The sequence below is a fragment of the Cynocephalus volans genome, chromosome 11, assembly GCF_027409185.1.
Source record: "Cynocephalus volans isolate mCynVol1 chromosome 11, mCynVol1.pri, whole genome shotgun sequence".
In the NCBI taxonomy this organism is placed as follows: domain Eukaryota; kingdom Metazoa; phylum Chordata; class Mammalia; order Dermoptera; family Cynocephalidae; genus Cynocephalus; species Cynocephalus volans.
In genome coordinates this window covers 28,679,253-28,701,627 of record NC_084470.1, presented here as the reverse complement: position 1 = coordinate 28,701,627, position 22,375 = coordinate 28,679,253, and the positions used below count along the sequence as shown (strand labels likewise).

Below are 22,375 nucleotides of genomic sequence, written 5' to 3'. Positions count from 1 at the left end.
CAAGTGGAAGAGAGAGAACTGGAATCCAGGCCACTTGCCTCTACCTGGGATGCTTCCACTGTAATCCTACCTGCTCTTATTTAGTGCTGAAGATTCCAGTTTCAGAATGGAAAGACTTCATCCAAAGCCAGAGGTTGAGTCAGAGACATAACAGTGCACAGGCTTTGGAACCGGAGGTCTGGGGTCAGAATCCCAGCTCCACTGGACCCTGTATATCACAGCCTCAGTTTCTCTCACCTGGAAAAGTAGAAATAAAATATAATTCATAGGGTCATTGTGAGAATCAAAGGAGAGGACCCAGGAAAGGCCTAGCCCTGGGCCCAGTGCAGAATGTGTACTCAAGAGCTGAGCAACCCTAGAATTTCAAGACATGGGACATGTAGCTCACACCTGAGGATGGCACCTCAGCCAGATTGAATTCTCAGCAGAAAGGCCTGCTGATGAGCCATGTCCACTCGCAGGGGCTCCTCCTGTGGCAGGGAGGGAGACAGCTTTGCACCTCCCCAGACAGGAATGATTTTACTAAGAAATCCCCCAGGGCACTGCAATCCCGAGAGTGTCCAGTCATTGAAATTGCGCAGCCCTGTGTGGAATGCAGAGGGGAAGGCAAGCCACTTCCTCTATCTAGTTCATCTGTGTCAAGGGAATAGGGCCCTCTGTCCACGTGGCATCTGCCTTGTATGACAGCCTTGCCCCCTTCAAGATGGACAGTGGCCACTAAATCACCAGGCCGCGCAGTGCAGGTCCTCCTGGGCAATCAGAGGAGATTCCTAAATATGAGATTTTATGTTATATATTTTTGGCAGCTGGCAGGTACAGAGATGGAACCCTGGACCTTGGTGTTATCAGCACCATGCTCTAACTAACTGAGCTAACCAGCCAGCCTTAAAAATGAGATTTTAAAATGGAATGCCAGCAGATGGTGGCTGATTTGACACAGATGCTCAATTTTCTGGCCATATACCCATCTGCTGCCACTTTGCATTTTGCTCAATTTTTTTTCTAATTAGGGCAATAAAATCCACTTGAATTGATTCAGATTCTCCTCCTCCTCCTCCTTCTTCAATCTGTCCTTCTGTCTCTAAATTCATTATGACTATTACCAGAGATACATAGCATTTGAGATACTTCCCATCAATCAAGTGACCAATATTTACTGTGCCTCCTACTATATACTTGTCTGTTCTATTGAACAAGAAGATTCATGAGACAAACTGGCTCAACTCATAAGACAATCCATAAAACAGCCTAATCTAACTCAAGGCACCCATAATCTATTTGTGATGTTATGATAACACAAATGAATAATTAATGAGGAGTGAAGTGGATGACCTTGGCGATGTCTCAGGGTACACAAGTAGTTGCAGCTTGTGTGGGAGCAGAGCAACTAAGACAAGAAAACAACCCATCTGGTGCAAGTCATGACTCTGCCGTTTACCTGGGCACTTCTTTGAGCCTCAGTTTACTTATGTGTCAGAAGGAGAAAATATTAACCATCCTTAGGGCTGTTGTAGGCTGGTGCTTAGCCTATAAGTGCTCAGGACATGTTATTAAGTGTTGTGACAGCTGACGTTTGCGGGCTACATAAAGGTAGTTTAAAGACTGTTTTTGTTTTCTGCTTTAGGTAGCAGTTAAAATGTCTTCTGGAAAACTAGCAAACAAACTTTCATCTTACACCAAAATAAGTTACAAATGACTTAAAACTTAAATATAAAATATGAAACTATAAAACTAGTAGGAGAAACTTTGAGAGATTTTTTGAGTAACTTTGGTGTGGGGAACCCAGAAACTATTAAAGAAAAGGCTTACATATTAAATATTACTACATGAAAAATTTATATGTGGCAAAAACAAAGTCAAAAGGCCAAAACAAACTGGGGGAAAATATTTGCAGGTCATATAGTGAAGTGCTACTTTTCTTCTATCTAAGAAAAAGTTATAAGAGAAGGACCAACAACCCAATGGACAAAGGGAAGAGGTACAAATGGCTCTAAAATGTATGAAAATATCCTTAGTTTCATTCACTGTAAGAGAAATACAAATTAAAACTACACTGAAATACTGTTTTTCATGTATGAGATGGGTGAAATTCAAAAAGCCTGACATCAGACTGTTGGTAAGGGTGTGTGGAAACAGAGACCCTAACCCACTGCTTGTGGGAGGGAATGCAGATTGACGGAGGCTTTGTGTAGATGAGTTAGGCAACATGTGTAAAAATTACAAGGGCACACACTCTTTAACCCAGCATTTCCATTTCTAGGACGACATCCAAAGGACACGCTTACTAACATCCTCAACAGTGCACATGGAACATTTATTTAATTGCATCATTTGCATCAGCAAATGTTTGCAAAGCACCCAAATGCACATGAATAGGGGAAAGAGTGAAAAAATTATGGTTCGTCCAAACAAAGGAATATTATGCAGCTATAGAAAAGGATGTGGATACATTTTATGTAGTTACACAGAATAATTGCAGAAATAATGAGAAGAAACCAAGAGGGAGAATCACGTATACAATATAATATTACTTTTTGAGTAAGAGTGGGAAAATATTATACCTACTTGTTTATGCATAAAATATTCCCAGAAGTATACATAGGAAACTTAGTAATTGACTGATAATGAGTAATTGGAATTGAGTGGCTTGTGGAGAGGGGTGGGAGAGAGAGTTTTCATGTATAGCTGTTTATACTTTTGAATTTTGAATCACATGCATGCATTACCTATTCTAAACTGTTAAACAAAACACCATATGTATATACAAAGCACTGCCTCTCATCTGGACCACAACATGGTATTTTTCTATCTCTAAAAGTTTGTTAGACCCAAAGCAGCAAGGGGAATTGAGATCTCAGAGAATGGTAGAATTGCACAGCTTTAGTGCTACAAAAAGCCTAAGGTTAATTTTGCCCATGTGCTCAGTTGAGAAGCTCTATTGCTCAGTTAAGTCCAAAGAGGTCAGATGCAGGTTCCACAATTTCCAGAATCCAGGGGTTTGAGCAACGCAGTGAACCCCTAGGTAGAGATGCCTGTCTGTGCCAGTTGGCAGCCCAGGGGCTCCCAGGACCCTGGCTTCCCTCCTCTCCACCTGTGGTGGATCCTCAAACAACAGATACAGGGACGGTGGAAGTGGGGGCAGGAGCAGAGATGGGGGCTCTGGGGAAAGGGTTAAGTGGGCCACGTGGTTTTGAATTACAAGTACCCGTGCAGCTAAGATGTCACCATGGAAAAATGAAGGCATGGAAACATAGCGGCTGGAAACACAGGGTCTTTCCACTCAGCCACAGTTGTTAGCAGGTGTTGGAAATAACCCACCCTTTGGGCTTGATGCAGCTGGGGGGGTTTTGTCTCTGACCTATGGCCAGATCTCCCAAATAATTCTACAATCTTGGCCTCCCCTGTCAAGCCCTAGCAGAAGATTTAATAGCACTTGCTGATTTATGCTGGCCGCTCTAATCAAATTCAGAGCCAGGGCGCAGCCAGCCATCGGGAGGTTTCTTTATGTTCCCTTGGCTCCTAATAACATTGTCTCCTCCTTCCTCTGTATTTACCACATGCCATTTGGTCAAATTAGAACTTGAACTCAAAAAGCAGATGCCTTCCTTTAGATAAGGTCCAAAATAATTCCCTTGTGGGAGGAAAGGGGGATGGGTTTGTTTCCTTGGATCTATGAGTACAAGGGAGGCACTTTTGATATATGACTGATATAAAATAATTAGAAGTATGAGATGATTTTCTTTCATCCTTGTAGCTAGGGCAGATTTTTCCTCCTCGAGGCATGGGGCATGGGGGGAGGGGGTCGGAGAAAGCAGAGGAGAACGTCTTTCCCATGTCGTTTGTGAAGATTCAATGACCTGCTCCGGGTATCGGGGTGAGGGGCTGCAGGCTCGTCCTGGCAATGCTGCTGTCTTAGCCCTATGCAGCCCCTGGGCCCCCAGATCTTTGCCAACAAGGGCGTCGGGCCGAACTACCCCCACCCCTAACCCTTGTAGAGATATCTTGTGGTTCTCTGTTGCCTACCTAAATGTTTTAAAGTTTATTCTTTTTTACTATGAACAATTTCAAACATTCAAAAAATGAAAAGAATTATGCAAGGAACACCAATATGCCCACTGTTATGGGCTGAATGGAGTCTCCCCAAAATTTATACATTGAAGCCCTGATAATACCCAGTACCTCAGAATGTAACGATATTTGGAGGTGGGGGTCTTTAAAGAGGTGATTAAGTTAAAATGGACCCTAATCCAATCTGACTGGTGTCGTTATAAGAGGAAGAGATTTGGACACACAAAGACACAGCAGGGATGTGCACACAGAGGAAAGACAATTCACAGGCAAAGGAGAGAGACCTCAGGCGAAACCAAATGTGCTGGCACCTTGATTTTGGACTTCTAGCTTCCAGACCTACGAGAAACAAGTGTGTGTTATTTAAGCCACCCCGTCTGTGGTACTTTGTTATGGCTGCCCTAGCAAACAATACACCCACCACGTACATTCTGCAACGGTTATCATTTTGCTTTACATACTCTATCATGTATCTGTTTACCCATTCATCTTATTTTTTGTTGGGTTTCAAAGCAAGTTGTGGATCTGTTGCCCACTGAAGAGTAGACTAGAGAAGGCAAATGTGTGTTCGATTGGAAGCCACCAGCACACTTGATTGAAGCCTCTCTGTGGCCTGGATAGTCAGGGAGGCAACCAGGATTGTCTACTCACAGGAGTTTACAAACCAGGAAACTGCAACCCAAAGATGAATGATTGTAAGGTTTGATTAGAAAGACATGATTCTGGGAATCGTGCTTTGATTCTGGGAGCTGGTTAAGGCAACACCTCTGGCTCCTTTAGGTCCTGCTTTTTCCGAGGTTTCCTGCTCATTCTCTCCAGATGGCCTTGGGGGAAGGATTATCACTTTGTGCTGGTAACTGAATCTCCAGAAGTCTCCAGAGTCAGAGGTCTGGATTTAATCCTTGCCTATTACCTACTGGTTGTATGTGAACTTAGGTATATCCCTTAATCTCTCTGAGCCTTGTCTGCAGATGAGGATAATAATACTGATACATATTTTGTGGAGTTGCTGTAGGAATCAAAGAAGGACAGAATGTTTCATCATTGTTTCATGAGGAGGATTTTGCTAAACAAGGGCCAGTAAGTATGCAGCACAGGCACCCCTTCCTCTCATCTCAGGGAGGACGATCCTAAGAAGTCACAGGAAATCTGTGCCAATCAGTGCAAGTCAGCTCATGAAATGAAAACTCTTTGCCCTCCAGAGGTTAGACCATGAGCTTATTCACCTCTGTACATGGGTGGCAGAGCAAGGGCTTGGCACAGAGTGAGTGTTCAATAAATGTTTGTGGGCTTAATATAATTTGTTATAGGGCTCCCCTGAGTAAACAAAAACATTGGATCTGGAGGTAATATTAAGGACAACCATTCTGACACTTGTTAAAATGGCAAGGAAGACATTATTCAATGCTATTGCAATAGGTGTCAAGACTATCACAATAGTAGGCAGAGATCAAGCTAAGCTTCAATACAACAAGGACAAGTGAAGATTTATAGCCAAGGAGCAGGTTGGGTGGGTCAGTGGACTGAAAATTACTAAGAGGTGACATAAAGTGTAGGGGGATTCTGGCTAAACCAACTTAATAGGATTCCTGCTGAAGGCAAATCAGGTGATCAGATATCAAGGGTAAGGGATTCTCTCTGAACTGACTTATCAGGATTCTTACTACAATGGGACTCTGCAAGGATGGATACAGAAACCCATGGTCGAGGCCTAGTCAAGAAGAGGGCTCAGAGGAACGTGACTAAGCTTTGGTCAAGGACAGAGTATTTGTCAGTGGGAAAGTAGAACCCAGGTCCTCCTGCCTACCCCTCTGCCCACCAAGGTTTTGGGATGTGATAGAAGACTTGAAGTGCCCCAGGGCTGGTGGGACCCTAGGCTCTGCCCCAAACATGTGGATGTCTTTGCCTCACACTGGAACTCTGGACCCCTGGGAAGGGAGCCTGAGTAATCTAGGCCACAAAATCTCTCTGTGCAATAGTGATGGGAGACAAATGGGAGGAAGATGGAAAGCAGGATCTGTGCTGGCCCCAATTGGCAAGGAACAGGCCTGTGTGTGGCAGCAGAAGGGACAGGAGATTCTGGACCAGAGCCCAAGAAGGCAGTATTCCAGAAGTGGTCTTCTGGCCCAGCTGATAAATCCCAGAGCTGCAATTAAGACAAAATACTGTGAATATGACACCTGCTGACAGCTGCAGTAAGGCTCCAGAAACTTGTATTATGAATTAGATTTTGCAGGGAGCTCTGCTGTGTTGAGCTGGTGTCTGGGCTAAGGTACCTGAGGAAACTCAAGGGCAAAGATTGCTCACCAGGGGAAAGAGGGGAGATCCTCCATTCCTGAACTGGGCCCTTACAAGGGACCATTTAGGTCTCAAGAATCACAGCCCCTGGTAGAAGCCAAAGCTGGAAAGAGCCTAGAGCTCATCTGATCCAATGTTCCCATTTTACATCTGGCAAAATCAGGGCCCAGAGAGGGACTGAGTTGTCCAAGGTCACACAGCAAGTTATTGCCAGGGCTAGAGACCAGGGTTCCTAATTCCAGGCTGGCACACTTGGCTGAGTTAAAAGTAGTTGAGCATACATCCAGGTGTTTGACTTAAGAAATTCAATTATTAGAGCTCGGAAAGACAGAGCGAAAGACAGAGACTGATACAAAGTTAGAGATAAAGAGACACAGAGACTGAGAGAATAAGACTGAGACAGAAATAATAAGACTGAGCAGCAGAGGGCAAGGAATGCAGAGAAGAGAGAGATGGAAAGAAACATGCATGAGCCTGACTCATCAGGTTCAAAATACAGGTTCAAATGCCTGCAGAGTCGGACAGAACCCCAGCCATCGTCTAGTCCAGTCACCTTCATTTTTACAACAAATGAAACTAAGTACAGCTGAGTGGTTTACATGTGTAAAACTCTGTAGGAAGAGTTCGATGCCACATGGTCAAAACATAAATGATTTTGGTGTGAAAAGAGGCAAAACTTCCATCTCCAAGAGTTTGTGAAATGAAGTTTGAAGAATGAAGATCTGCAGGAATATGACCCAGAATGGGGGAATTTGGAAAACTGTGATACAGATATTTCTGCAACTGTCCAGGGCTCAGGACTGAGCACTGCTGCTTCCTCTGATGTCTTAGACCCTGTTTCTGAAAACAAGGGAAATTCTTCAGAGAAGGAACAGAGCCTAAGCCTTCCTGCCCTCATTTCTCCCATCTTGGTAACAGCGAATCTTCTGTTTTCAAGGGTAAGCTCAAACACCACCTCTTCCAGGAAGCCTTCCCTGATTTCTCTCTTGTACCCCCTCCCTCTCAACTGGTACCCAACTCTTCCTCCTGTAAATCCCTCCAGTCATCTCAGCCCCATGTAAGCCACTTCTCTTTTTCCACCTTATATAATAGTTATCCAAGAACATATTGACAAAAGAGCCCCTCTTCTGCACCAGGAACTCCAAAAGCCTTAGCTCTAATCCTCACAACAAACTGGCAAGGTAGGTTTTGCCAAACCCTTTACAGGTTAGACAGCTGAGATTTAGGGAGAATGAATAACTTCCTCAAGGTCACACAGCTACTAAGTAGCAAAACCAGAACCTGAGCCCAAGTTTGTGTGACTCCAGGGACAGTACTCTTTCCTTGACATTGAACAACATTCCGAGGGCAGGAACTGTGTCTAGGCATTGTATCTTGCACAATTTTGTATGCACTGTGTGTTTCTGAATGTATGAAACAGTAAATGAATGAGTGAATACAGTAAGTGTCCATTCATCTGAAGGCTATGGCCCAGGAGTCAGAAAACTACAGCCTGAGGGCCGAATCCAGCCTGCCTCCTATTTTTGCAAATAAAGTTTTATTGGAACACAGCTACACTCATTCCTTTATGTATTGTCTATGGCTGCTTTCACATACAATGGCAAAGTTAAGTTGTAACAGAGATCATGCGACCCACAAAGTCTAAAATGTTTTCTATTTGGCCCTTTATAGCAAAAGTTTATTGACTCCTGCTATAGCTTATGCTCTTTACTCAGCTGGTTAAAACAAAGTGCATATTGCTAAGTACTAATAATCCTGTCTTATATAAGCAGGATTGTATATGTGCACCCTCGTGCATTAGGTATGCCTATCAAGTATCAGATTTTGGTGCATATCTGGTATATGCCACTTCATTATTTTATAGGCAGGCTTCATCTAAAAAGTTTTTCCCACCTGCCCTTCAGAAATATATATCCTTATATATATGTTGGTGTTTTTTAAAAAATTAAACTTAACTAGTTGGCAGCTCCTTGGCATAGACATGGTGATAGCTGGGAGCCCTTGCCACGAGGGTCTTCTCTGGAGCAGATGAAGGTGACTCCCCTTGGACAGTCTCAGCACGGGGTTGACTTTGAGGCTGACCAGAGCAGTATTGATGCAGCAATTTTTGAGTCAAATGAAAAGCAGCCTGTTTGATTGCGCTCCGTTTCCTCTTGGCTTGCAGGGGTGATAAGTATGCCCGGGCTCCTAACCTCACGTCCCCTGGGGCTGAGGGCACTCTTCACGTTCCAAGCCTCCCCTAGAGTAGTGTTTATGGGTGGCCAGAGCAGGGCTGTGTACCCATTCCCGCTCTTGGGAGCCCAGGACTGACCCCCAGACCCCTGGCATCTGGGGCAGAAACAACATCAAAGCAGGGATTGGCCGTCTCCCACCCCAAATGCCAAGCAGGCCAGGCTCTGGGAGTACTCAGGGGCGTGACAAGTCTCAGCCTGTCTCCAGCTTGTGTTCCCTGGCCAGTCCTCCTTGGGCCTTGCCCCACGATGACGGGCCCATCATTCAGCCTTGCTCATCTGCTCACCCTTTCAGGACTGCTCTGTTACTCAGCTTGCTGCTTGGGTGAGTCGTGCATGTGTACGTGCGTGCGTGTGCATTGTTTCTGAAAAAAGACTATGGAAAGAAGGCTTATTCTGGGAGCTTTTAGCAGCCTTTAAGTTTTAAACTTCTTGGCCAGTTTGGAATTGCAACATAGAGGAGTTGACGGTGGAGTTGTTAGGAATCTGGCGTATATGCTTGTGTGTAAGCACTTGTGTGTGCCCCTCGTGTGACCCTGACTTCAGGGTGGCAGGCTGGCAGCTGCTACTCCCTTGGCTTTGAAGTAAAATCATGTTCTGTGGGTCCCCCTACACCCCACCCCCAGCTTTGGGTAGCTGAGACGCTGTCCATCAATGTCCAGGCTGATGGCTTGGGTATCGTGGCTCAGAGGCAGCAGCCACCAAACTGCCAAGTCATTTTCTTTGTCTGTTGTGTCCTCACCTGCCCCCCATGCCCACCCAGGGGCAAATGGCAGATAGCAAACTTCTACTACGGCCTTTCAAAGATATTCAAATTACCTGCAACTGTTAGGATCAGAATTTGTTTTTCAAGGTCTGTGTGCTATGTGTGGAGGTTGAAGTAAAGTTGTAAGGCGAAGTTTTCTCTGGTATTCATGAGTCAGGGCAAACTGCAGTCAGTTACTATGAGAACTTCACTGCAGCTGAGACGTCCAACTCATGGTCAGAGCGCTGGGCAATGCCGTGGGGGAGTCCCCTTCAGCTTCCCTCATCCCCAGCTCTCTCAGCACAAGTTCCAACAGGCAGAGAAAGGCCCCAGAGCAGCAGGAGGAGGAAGTGAAAGGCTGACTAGTCCACCAACTGGACAAGCAGGGCAGGATGGTAGCACACGGCTGCACCTGCAACTATCCCATCCTGCTAAGGCAGGGTGTTTATGTCACTTCTTTCCTTTGGTGGCTTCTAATGACACATTTGCTTGATTTGAGGAGTGCTGCTTGATGCAAAGACAGGAGGTAGAAATGGAAAATGCTGTCTCTAGTAACCTATTGATGGGCTAGTCTTGCCAGTGGGGAGATGAAGATGGGCACATTAGTGATCCTTTTACCGTATTTATAAAAAAGCTTTGGAGATGGTTTAGGCCAAACCCCTCATGGTACAGATGAGGAAACTGGTTCTCATGTTGAGAAAGTGAGTTGTACCAGTTCACAAGGCCACTTGCACCTGGACTCACACTTTCTGATATAAGTCTTTGTATTTCCAAGAGTGAGTTGGGGTGAATCATTTTCCAAGGATGTGCCTTAGTTTCTCGAAATGAAACAGGAGAAAGGCTCCTTTCCAAGAGTGGATATTGAGTCCAAAGGGCAAAAACAGCATCAACAACAGCAAAAAACCCCCAAACACTTGCCAAAAGCCTGTATTAGACAACTACCCATAATGTGGCAATGCAGTGGCCATATACAACACGTCTTTGGTGTCTTTAAGTCAGGGCCGGTGGCCCTGCAATTCTGTGATAGTTGGTATTTCCAGGGCAGCTGCCTCTGGCTTTGCCATGCAGGGCACCCAGATTTCTGCAGGCTCCGTATACACACACACATGGCTGTTTCCATCACAACAGAGCCTTCTGTGGCTTTCCCAGACTGGACCCTGAGCTCAGACACGATTCCACGGAGACAGCATGGTCCTGAGAGAGACCTACAGGCCACTAGGATGACACCAAAATAGACATGTGAAGTCCTGGCTTAGTTGACTGGGAGGGAGAGAGGGGGAAGCTGCTCGCAAACACGTCCACCTGATGGAAATATTCTGAACTGGAATGAGCTGTGAATAACTAGACTGTGCTAAAAACAAACAGCTCCAGGGAGTGGGGGGAGGGGTGGAAATAGATGTGGCCTTCACCTGCTGAAAATGAAGTAGGTCAAGGGGGAAAGGGTGTGGAGGAATGGGGTGGGGTGGGGATTGAGCAGTGCAGATGTCTCAGCAGGAAAAGCAAGTGATAATTTCCGTTCACTGAAGAGGTCTCCAGTTTCCAGGAAGAGAATAAGAGAAGTGATGGCTTTAAATGATACAAGGTCTTTTGTCCGTGGAAGGCCACACAGGGTACTGGGTGAAGGAAGGTGTTGGAGGTCGTATATGGCCTGGAAAAATAAATGGTGATATATGTGAATTAGCCGTGTGGACCTGCCAGCTTCCCAGGTGTTCCTGGCTAAGGGAGGCTTTGTGGAAAACCATAGCTGTCTGCTTTGGCAGAAGAGAAACTAGCTGGGGGTCTTACAAGGTTCTGGGGCTAATGCAAGCCTGCCAGCCTTCTCCACATACCAAGGTGGGGTGGAGCAACTGAGGGTCCTAGCTATGCAATGCTCTAGGAAAGAAACTGGAAGAGGAATACCATTGGCGTTAATGTCAAGTTCTGTAACAATATAGCTGTATTATTTTCTTACCACTAAGAAAGAGAAAAGCAGCCCATAACAGCTGGAGCTGATCTGATACTCACAGTTCAGCACGGTGTTCTCCTACAGCACATCAACACTTTCACAGAACACCAACATCAGACAGGGCCACTCTGTGACATCAAGACGAAAGCAAGAATCACTCTATAATCGTGTCTGAATACAGATGAAAACAAGACTACCTCTGCTATGGGTTAAATGTGTCCCCCAGAAGTTCACGTGTTGGAAATTTGATTCCCACTGTAACAGCGTTAAGAGGGTGGGAAATCCGAGTATGGTATTTGAAAGGTGGGGCTTTAAAGAGGTGATTGAATCATGAGGATTGTGCCCTCCTGAATGGATTAATCCATACATGGAGTAGGGGTTAATGGTTTCATGGGTTATCAGGCAGTGGTTCTGACGGCTTTATAAGGAGAGCAAGCGAGCATGTTAACTCTTTTGCTCATGACACTCTCACCGCGTGATACCTTTCGTTGCCTCTGGACTGTGTACACAGCCCCCATCAAGCAGAAGGCCCCCACCAAATGCACCTTCTGGACTGTGGACTTCCCAGGCTCCAAAAGTGTAAGAAATAAATTTTGTTTCTTTATAAACTACCCAGTAACAGGTATTCTGTTATAAGCAATAGAAAATGGATTAATATCCAGCCACATTCCCCTATCCTTGCTAATATGGGTGATTGCTGCTTTTTCTTTTTTCCTTTCTTGCTTTTGCTTTTTCTCTCTTCTTTTCTTTTTCTTTCTTTCTTTCTTTCTTTTTTTTAACCAATCACAGCTTTGGTCCTGCTCTGTTCTCTTCCAGATAAGAATTAAGATACCCAATAATAGAAAAGCCCTTGCTTTCTGACAGCATCCAACCTAGAGCAAAGCCAGACTTTGCCTCCCCATAGTCTCTCCCCAAATCACCCAGAAAAAGCCCCAATCCCAGAATAAATCTTTTGCAACATCCTCTTACTGAGCTCCTCCTCTGTTCCCTCTGGTGTGTGTTCTCCCTCGTTGTAACGAGTCAGTAAACCCGTCCTGGCTCAACTACAGGTGCGTCCTCCGTAGTCTTTGGCTGGAGGGCACTGATACTATAGTCTCAAGCAGTTCTTACGCGAGCCCCTTGCCTTCTTCTTAGTTCCTGACCTCCATTTCTACCCACAGGCAGCCAAAGTGTAGTGTTCAAGAGGAAGGACTCTGGAACCTGGCTGCCTGGGTTCAAATCCTGACTCTGTCACTTACTAGCTATATTGCTTAACCTCTTTGTCTCAGTTAATTGATATGTAAAGTGGGGATGATTATGATAACAATAGTACTTAGCTCGCAGGGCTGCTGTGAGGATTAGGTGAGTTTATACGTGTGAACTGCTTAAATAGTGCCTTGTACTTAGTGTTTGTTGTTAATATTATTAATTCAGCAGACATTTGTTGAGTGCCTAGGTGCAGTACTAGACCCTGGGGATAAAAACTGGCTCTCTCTCTCCCAGAAAGCACAGTTTTGTCAGGGAGATACAAGGAAACAGTTTCACCCCATGGAGAAGAGCTAACATAGGGGTAAACCCAGAGAAACACGTGGCAGGGCCACTCAACCTTGGCCTGGGAAGTCAAGGAAATCTTCCTGGCTGAGGTGGCATCTGAGTAGTTCCTGATGAATGAGTGAGAGTAGACAGGGCTGGGCTGGGTGTGGGAGGGCAGAGAGTGGGGTGTGGGCAGGAAGGCCGCCAAGCTCTCAAAGCCTTTCATCTACAGTAAGGGGCACCATTTAGGCATCTTTCTGCCTCCCACAAGGCCTGGCCCAGTGCCGGGCAAAGCATGTACTCAAACAAATAAATGTCTAACACCAAATCTGGCAACTTTCCTCATAAACTAGTGCCTCATTTGTCTTTTCTATCTCATGCTCTGACCACGTTGCCTGGGTCCCCTACAACTTCAAAATCATCCTTGATTCTCCCTCCTCTTTCCTTCCTACATGGCAATGGTCTCCAGTTTCTTTCTCCCTATTACTGTTTGCATCAGTCCCTGCTTTCCAGTCCTCACTGCTCCTGCACCTGAACAGGCCCTGATGTACTGACTCCACTTCTGTGCAGGCTCTCCATTCTCCAAGCTCATCCTCGCCCCACCTTTTCTGCACACAGTGCTCTCTCAGCACCACTTTGATCATGTCAGTCTTTCACTGTGCACCTGCTGTGGCTCTCTACTGCTTTCTGCATCAAGCCCAAACCCTTTGGTGGGGCATTCAAAACTGCACAATCTTGCCCCAAACTAGCTTTCCTGCCTCTCTTCCTGCCCCTCTTCCTCCCCAGTGTTCTTTCCTGCTAGATCACCACCTTGAACCTTCTCACTTCTGTGCTGTATTTGACATATTTTGGAGTGTCTGCTGCCCTTGCCTCCTCTGGAGAATCTCTTTCCACAGCCTCTGTTGAGCCGACAACAGTCCCTGAGATCCTGCTGAAGACTGGGCCTGAGCCTGGTCATGGGCGGGCTCTGAACAGCCATCCCAGTGACCTGTCACCTAGCTGGACAATCAGAGTCTCTGTTATGGATATTTGAAATAAGAGCTACAAAGGACTGTTCCCGACAACACAGATGCTAGTAGTAAAAGAGCTGAGGCAAGGCTGGATCCGCTGTCATGGGGGGACAGGGAAGAGTGAAGGAGACACAAAAGAAGATTGAACAGAACAGAGGCACAAAAAGAAGTATAAAAGAGGATATGGGGAGACAGGCAGGGTGGGGGGGGAGAGAAGTACCAGGAGAGTGTCATGTCCCAGTGGATGTCTGGATTGCAGCTCTTTCTGAAATTTGTTAGCTTTATGGTAAATCTCCCTATCCCCTGTGCCAGTGTGAGTGGACTTCTGCTTCTTACAATCAAAGTAGCTCCGAACAGAACACTGTCCCTTTCCCTGGGAGGGCTTCCTTCCTTCCATCACCCCCTCCCCATCCCAAGGCCTAGCTTAAGTACTCATGACTTCCCCACATAGTTGGTTTGGAAGACTTTCTGTCTGAATCTTCCCTAATCTTCCAGAATTAGCACAATTGCTGACTTTTCCAGGAAGCATCCCATGTCCACCCCAGCTGGTGGTCACTTGTTGCTCTTGCTTCTCTGAATTCCTTCAGTCACTTGTTAACTTATATGTCCTGAAGCACATGCTGCTTTGGTGTTGAGGTGCTGGATTTTTGGAAATGTTTGTGACCAAGCCAATCACCAAGCATCGGATAGGCCAACTATTTTCAAGGGGCCATTTTGGACATTTTCAAGGGTATCTGTGGTTGTTTCAGTGGCTGGGATGGGTGGCACCACTGCCTTTGTTGAGCTGGGCCAGGGGTGAAAGATGTCTTGCAAAGGGTGGGACAGAATCATACATCGTACAAAATTGTCCCCGTCCTATATGACTTTGAAATGTCCCATGGAATATTCGTACCTGTATATAATCATCTTGTTCTAAAACCAAATTCTCTTTTACACAAATATTTTTTTGCACTGTTATGAACTGATTTTTCTGAGACTACAACTACTGACTGATGATTGTGCTTTGTCTGGTTGGGAATTTTACCCAGTGTTGTTTATCATTTCAGAAAATCACTTCACATGGTGGACATATCCCTTGTAACATTTGAGCTGCTGATTCCACAACCTGTATTTGTAGCTGTTACATTCACTGTGATTTCACATATAGGGGCAAGCATCTGACTACAGCATCATGTATTCTGATGTGGTTGTGCCTGCCCACTTAGAATAAAAATGTACATTTTTACATCATAAATCACTTTCTTATATTTCTCCTTTATATCAGATTCAGAGAATTATATTGATTTTTTAAATTGTATGTTGGTATGTTGTACTACTTATGAATTTCATTTCAGGATAATAAAAGTGTCTTTACAAAATATTTCTCACAAAAGGAAGCACTGGGTCTGAGAGGGCTGAGGACGATTGGCACAGGCTAGTGGCACGAATGCTCCTCCATCAAGGATGTAGTTGTGCACGAGCAACCATTCCTGGGGTGCTGGAGCTCACGCAAGTAGCTCACGCAAGTAGCTCCCACAGCATGGCAACTTCCGAGAGCACCCAGCACTTGCCTGATGTCTGAGGCAGGGTGGAAAGAGCAGGCAGACACTGGTTGCTGGGAGATCAGACTGAAAACTGGGATCCAGGCTATGTTGCCTGTGAGGGGCGACCTGCAGCGGTGTTCTGTGAGGTCAGAGGCTCTGCATATGGTGGAGGTGAGGCTACAGTCATGAGACCAAAACTCGGAGCTGAAAAATTATAGCTTTTGGTGATCATAGATACTGCTGCTACAAACATTCTCCTGCATGTGTTTCGAAGAAAATACACCCACTTGTCTGCTGGAAAATACTTAGGATTGAAATTGTTAGGCTATGGTGTATGTCTGTGTTTAGCTTTAAAATAAACTATAAAGCAATTTTCCAAGAGGTTGCACCAAGTTACACTCCCACCAGCCAAGGTATGATAGTTCCGGTTGTTTCACATCTTTGCCATGTTAGTTATTTTCTGTCCTTTTCATTTTAGCCATTCTGGTGGGTGTGTGGTGGTATCAACCCAATGAACGCCATCAACGTTTGGCAGAACGGACAAGTAGATTATGGTACAGTCACATGACAGAACTCTACTCAGCAGTAACAACTACAAACAACCTGGATCAATCCCACAAACACATGTTGAGCAAGGAAAGCCAAACAAAAGAATTCATACTGTATGATTCTACTTATACAGAGTTCAAAATTAGGCAAAAAAAAAAAAAAAAAAAAAAAATCCTGGGATTAGAATTCAGGATGGGGTGGGGAGTGCAGAGACTGGAGCCTCAAGGGGCTTCTGGGTGCTGGGGAGTTCAGTGTCTTGATCTGGGTGCTGGTTTCTACAGTATGTTCACTTTGTAGAAATCTATCAGGCTGTAATTTAGGAAGTGCGTACTTTTTGTAAGGCAAACTTCAACATCTAGCATTTACCACATTGACACAGGCGAGTTTCCACGTGAAAATAAAACTCTAAAGGTCAGGGCCCTCTCTTCCTCTCCTCACATTTGGGATTAGGCCGCCCACAGACTGAGACATGAAACTGACTCTGGTGGGACAGGTGGCACTCGAACGTGTGTGTACAGCGTGGCGTCAATACACGTGTTTTAAATCACGGGTCTGGGCTCCGTTAATAGATGAATGCTCCCTCCAGCCCTGGCGGCCTCCCTATCTAGACAAAGTTGAGTACAGTATCAAAGTGATTAACGCACACTCCCTTCTCCCCGACTAATGGGGGCACACTATGCGTCTGTGTGACCTCGGCATTCCCTGCCACCTCTACCAAGTGACAAGTCAGTCTCTGAAGAAGCGCTCATAGCCTCTGCACCATCCAGGAACCATCCTAATTTGGCAAAGGCAAGGGGAGGGTCCAGCAGCAGACAGACGTCCGCTCACACCTGACGGGCAGGACACCAGCTGGGAGGTGCGGGCTGGCGCGGGTGTCCCCGGGCCGGCGGGGAGGCGGAGGCCCCTCGCGGAGCCCAGGCTGACGAGCGCGGTTCTCTCCGCACAGCCCTGCCCGGCCCGGCCCCGAAGCGGCCCTGCTGCCCGCCCACGCCGCCGCCGCCGCCGCTCTGCCCGCCGCCCCTCTTCCGCGCCGGACGCAGCCCGGTGAGTAGCACGAGCTTCCTGCGAGAGCGCATGCGCGGGCTCCTCGGCCCCGCCCCCCTCCCGCGACGCCGTTGAGGACCCGTCAGTCACTCACGCGGGGGTGGAGCCCTGCACGGACGTTCTGCGTCGCTGGGGCGCGTCCGTGCCCCGTGGCTTCCCGGTGACGGTGGGAGTTTCTCCCCAGCAGGGAACTGGACTGAGCAAAGTGCCCCCTGGTCTCACAAACAAGGAGATCGGTGATTTATAATTTATAATTTATACTTTCTGGGTGCTCCTCAGCTACTCAGATATGGAATGTCACCTTTGGTTTCTCTTCTCCCCAAGTATTTACGAAATTCCCTTCCACAGCCCATGTCTAACGTAGACCATTTCCATGAAGGGACCGGGAAACAGGCCTCCTGCAGCCACACTGAGGTGTGAGAGGGAAAAAGTGAGGGAAAGAAGGGATTCGGGAGGCTGTCCTGGAGGACGACAGGCAGGAGCATTGTAGGGACTTGGGAGTCTCAGATCTTTCTGGAAGCTCTTAGAACTGTACTGTCCAATCCACTAGCTACTAGCCATACATGGCTATCGAGCACTTTTAATGTGGCCAGTTCAAGTTGAAATGTGCTGGAAGTGTACAAAAGACATCGCATTTTGAAGATTTAATATGAAAAAAAGAATGTAAAATATCTCAGTCATTTTTATATTGAATACATGTTAAATTGATAATATTTGAGGTCTGTTGGATTAAATAAAATATATTAGTAAAATTAATTTCACTCGTTTCTTTTTGCCATTTTAAAAGGTAAAAATTTGGCTACTAGAAAATTTAAAACTGCAATGTGGCCGTCATTGGTGACATGCCTTATATTTCTATTGGACAGTGCTGTCCTACAAATTGGATAAAGGCTCTTGAAATGAGCTTCCCAACTCCATCCAAAGTGGCCATTGTATCTCTGTAATCTATTCAAGCCAGACACATTTCAAGAGCAAATGAGAGAATAGAAACTGTTGGCCCAAAAGGTCATCTTCCTGGGACACTCACTGGGGTGTCAGGGACCTCCAGTCTTGGGGACCTGCCCGTGGAGCAGGTCTGTATTCAGGGTGGCGACCCTTCCTCTGTCCCCAAGGTCTGACCTATAACGCTGTGTTGCTTTGCACTGAAGCTTCTCTCCCCAGACATGAAGAATCTCATTCTGGAACTCGAGACATCGCAGTCCCCATGCATGAAAGGCTCGCTTGGCTCCCCTGGGCCTCCTGGCCCCCAGGTTAGTGCACTCTACCAAGCCCCTCTTGCTGTCTTCTGTTTAGAGCAGGGATGTCCACTGGGCAGACCCTCTTAGTGTCTGCCCCTTTTAATGCAATGTGGGGCTATTTTTTCCTTCTCTAGCTTGCCTCCCTCCAGAGCCACATGGATAGAACACTGGTTCTCCTCTGAGTGAATTCTGGCCACTCAGCCTTGATTTCCTCACCACGGGGATTTTAATTCCCCCTGCCACACTGGGTGTTGGGGGGATCAAATGAGATGTTGTCTATATGGATGTGGTTTTTACAACAGTTATCATCAAACATTTGATGACAGTGCCCCTTATGTGAGCACTGACCCCAACTGTAAACCCAGAGGTGCCTGCGTTTAGTGCAGGAAAGTCGAAGGAAAGAGGAACTTGTTACCCTGAGCTTCACTGGGCCCCCAGATATTGCTACCAAGCAGCCCCCCCCCCTCCACCAAAGCTAAAGGGAAGAGTGAGGAACAGGCAAAATGCTAGAGAAGTGACTTCCTGGACAAACAAAAGAGTACCGTCCAGGAGTCCCATCTCACAGCCTCGCAGCTTCTCTGGCTGCCTCAGAGGGAGCTCCATCAGTGGGCTGGGGCTCCGGGCCTGCCATGGGGAGGAGAAGGAGAGGGTAAGGAGCAGTTCCCCAAGTGCCTTCTCATGCAGAGGCATAGAAATTGTGACCCACTCCTGGGAAAGCCCTTCTGTGGCTTCCCATCACTGGAAGACCAAGAGCCAAACGCCTGACCTGGGATTGCAGGGCCCCCCAGAAGTCGACCTGCATCTCCTGCATCTTGACTCAGCCACAGTGACCATCTTTGGGATCCTCAAACACTTCAAGCTTGCTTTAGCCTTAGGGCCTTTGCACTTGCGGTTCCTGCTGTTTGGGGTGTTCTTCCCTCTGATTTTTATCATGGCCAGCTCCTTCTGATCACTCAGAACTCAGTTTACATGCCACCTCCAAAGAAATGTCTTCTTCAGCCACCACTACCACCACCAGTGCTGTCTGTCACAATGACATATTTTAATTCTCTGCATAATTTTCTCATCCTGTTTTTGTTCTTGGTCTGTTTGGTCTCCCCTCTGTAAAATGTAAGCTCTATGGCAGGGGTTGGCAAACCACGCCTGTGGATCAAATCCCACAGCAGCCCATTTTCTGTAACTAGCATTTCATTGTCTGTGGCTGCTTTTGCACTAAAAGGGCAGAGTTGAGTAGTTGTGACAGAGACAAAATATGGCCTCTGCAAAGCCTGAGTTGTTTGCTATCTGGCCCCCTTACAGAAAAAGTTTACCAACCCTTGGAGACAGGGACATTGTCCATTTGGCTCACTGTTGCATTCCCAGGCTACAACACTGCATGGGTTGTAGTAGGTTCTCCATAAATATTTGTTGAATGCAGTAAATAAAACAACCTCGAACCCACAGCTGGCCAGAGGCTGCCACAGAAAGCTGGGAAGTCTGCAGAAAGTCAAGCTGGAAATCCACTAAGGTGGATTTCTACCTTCCCACCACCAGCAGTCTATCCCGACAGATCTCAGACACATGAGAACCCATGGAGCATGGAAAAGAATGGGGACTTTCTGCTGACCTCAGAACAGCAGATCTCCAGTCACATTTGCACATCTCTGACCTCATGCAATCCCATTCGAGTCATATGGAGGCTGTGCTGCCGAACTGTGGTGGTCTGTACAGCCACTTCAGCTGCCTCGGAGCACAATGTCAATGCTGGCCCTACTCAAAGTGAGATCTGTGGACCAGCAACATTGGCATCATATGGGAGCTGGTTAAAAATGCAAAATCTCACCCCCACCCAAGCCCATTCAACGAGAATTTCCATTTTAACAACACATTGTCCCTCCACCAAGTGAATCTAGTGACTCATCTGCACATTGAAGTTTGAGAAGCACTGAGCCAGAGTAAAATAGTTCTCATAAAATAGTTCTGGTCCATTTCAAGAAATGAAAAAGCTAAGGCTTGAGGGAATCAAAAGAATGGAATGAAAACTCTCTCTCCTTCCCTTTCTGGCACAGAAAGTGCATAAACCAAAGACGGTGGTTTTCAAACCTGTCTGCACATTACAATCCCCTGGGAAGCCTCAAAAATTACGCATGCTTGTGCCTCTTCTGGAGACTGTTATTTAATTGGTGTGGGGTATGGCCTGAGCTTTGGGATTTTTCAAAGATCCCCAGGGGATTGTAATGTGCTGATAGGTTTGGGAACCACTCGGTGAGGGGGCTGTGTGTTATTGGGACAAATCCTGTAGAAATCATATCTCAAACGGGCTTTGCACTATGCGTGCTCACCTATGCATCTAGGGGATGCAGCAAGGGCCTGGGGGAGTTTGATGGATTTCTTCTCTGCTGTCCTGGGGAATTTGGAAAACAGTTACTGACTGAGTATTTCCCAAACTTGTGAGCAGTCAGCAGCTGTGTTCTGGCTGTGGATGTGCAAAGCTTTGGTGCAATGGGCTCTAGAGTCCCTGAGCTGAGTCACCCCACTCTTGTGGCAATGGGACAAAAAAGTACTGTTTACTTGCCTACCTTGTTAATATCTTACTTAAAAAAGCAGACTTTTGCTGCTGAAGGAGAGAAGGGGGAATTATTTGGCACTTGATCCTCACAGATCAACCGTGGGAATTTCTAAGTCGGCTGCTGCTGTGTGCAAAACTTAACTTCCCTCTCATCAGGTCTCTGGGGAAGAGTAAGAGTAGGATGAGTTGAAAAGATATGAAAGGTGGTAAAGCAGCTTGTTTTCAGCAAATGGGATTTCTTCAAGACTCTTTAGTTGCTCTCACCAAGCACTCAGGATGTTTTAGGCAACCAGAATACTCCAGGGAGAAAATTAAAATCACAGAGAGTCCCTGTGTAAGCATTGCAATCATGGTGCCACTGGGAACACAGCTCAGAGAAAACTAATGAGGAGAGAGAATGGAGAGGAGGGAACTGGGCTGGAGGGCTTGAGAGGGCCCTCCATGGGGCCCTGGAGCCTGGCATCTGCACAGAGAACAGGCTGCTGACGCAGGAGCCCGGTGCACCAAGATCCTCCCTCCCAGTCCTGCCTTGGTTTAATATATACTTTCTTCACTTCTTATCTTGATTGTTTAGGGTCCACCGGGGCTTCCTGGCAAGACAGGACCAAAGGGAGAAAAGGTAGGAGCCACCACTTTCCTCACCCCACCTCTCCTTGGTGATTCTGGCCTGCTTTCTGGGGGTGCCACTGAGAATTTTCCGGTTGAGATTTCAAACGTGCTGATTCTGCCTTAGTGCATGAGGATGGGCTCCAGGATGACTGGGCTTCTGCTGCAGATGTGGGATGCCACTGGCTGTTGTGACTTGGCCCACTGATGTGGCAGGGGTGCTGTGTTCAGCCAGGCAACTGAGCCATGTGGTCATGCCCAGTCTTCAGCCCTATTAAGCCCTCTGCTTCCAGAACTTCTCTTCGAAAGGAGCCTCTCCTTATGTGTGTTCTCCATCCACAGGGGGAGCTTGGCCGACCAGGAAGGAAGGTATGGTCCATGCTGTTCTGTTAGCATCACACAGGCAACTGTGCTCCACATGTGTATGAGTGTGTGTGCACTCCTAGGGGCGGGGGCCCAGCAATCACTTCAGGGGCCACCAATGCCCAGGTGGACAGTGATGGTGCTGCCATCCCAGTGATGACAGCAGTAACCTTGCCCTTTATGCCAATTCCTTTGGCCAGGAGCTGGAGCATGCTACTGCCAGGCATTCAGATTTCTCCCAGGGGCCAAATTTCCCCCAGCCTCAGACCATCTCAGCCTGCCACCCATCAGAGAAACCCTCCAAGGCCCTAACCAATGACATAAAATGACTCTGTCAATTTGATTAAACTGAAATAAAGTGCCAGAGCAGACAGAAACAAATGGCTTTTGCTTTTTGGCTCAGCTGAAATAAACAGGAATTACTTAAGGTCACAGTAGCTCTGAGTGAACAAAACGCATGTTGTCAAGACTCTCATAAGTGTCAAAAGGGAGTAAACCAGCAGCCTGTTTTACATGCTGTGGTCAGTGGATACTGGCACTGAATTTCTAGGTCTTGGTGATAGAAGGAGGTAAAAAACTTAGGCCAAGAAAGATGTCCAGGGCTCTGAATATAAATTACCATAATTCTGGTTAGATGTTTTATTCAAATGGTTTCACTGTTGACAAAAGCCTTAAATGAGTCTTTGCAAGGCAAA

General features: G+C 46.6%; 1 protein-coding gene across 7 annotated transcripts in view; it reads left to right on the top strand.

Annotated features, from left to right (window-relative positions):
* COLQ (collagen like tail subunit of asymmetric acetylcholinesterase) overlaps nucleotides 1-22,375 on the top strand; it is a 58,440-nt gene that overhangs the window by 11,957 nt on the left and 24,108 nt on the right. For 3 of the 7 annotated variants that reach the window (XM_063113825.1, XM_063113828.1, XM_063113823.1), the window contains exons 2-5: nucleotides 16,828-16,925; nucleotides 18,074-18,175; nucleotides 21,286-21,330; nucleotides 21,660-21,686. In XM_063113825.1, coding sequence (XP_062969895.1) covers nucleotides 16,828-16,925; nucleotides 18,074-18,175; nucleotides 21,286-21,330; nucleotides 21,660-21,686 — 272 coding nt within the window. Of the gene's footprint in view, nucleotides 1-8,839; nucleotides 8,923-16,827; nucleotides 16,926-18,073; nucleotides 18,176-21,285; nucleotides 21,331-21,659; nucleotides 21,687-22,375 lie in introns of those variants that run through there. The other 4 variants (XM_063113829.1, XM_063113824.1, XM_063113830.1 and 1 more) reach the window with 2 other exon arrangements.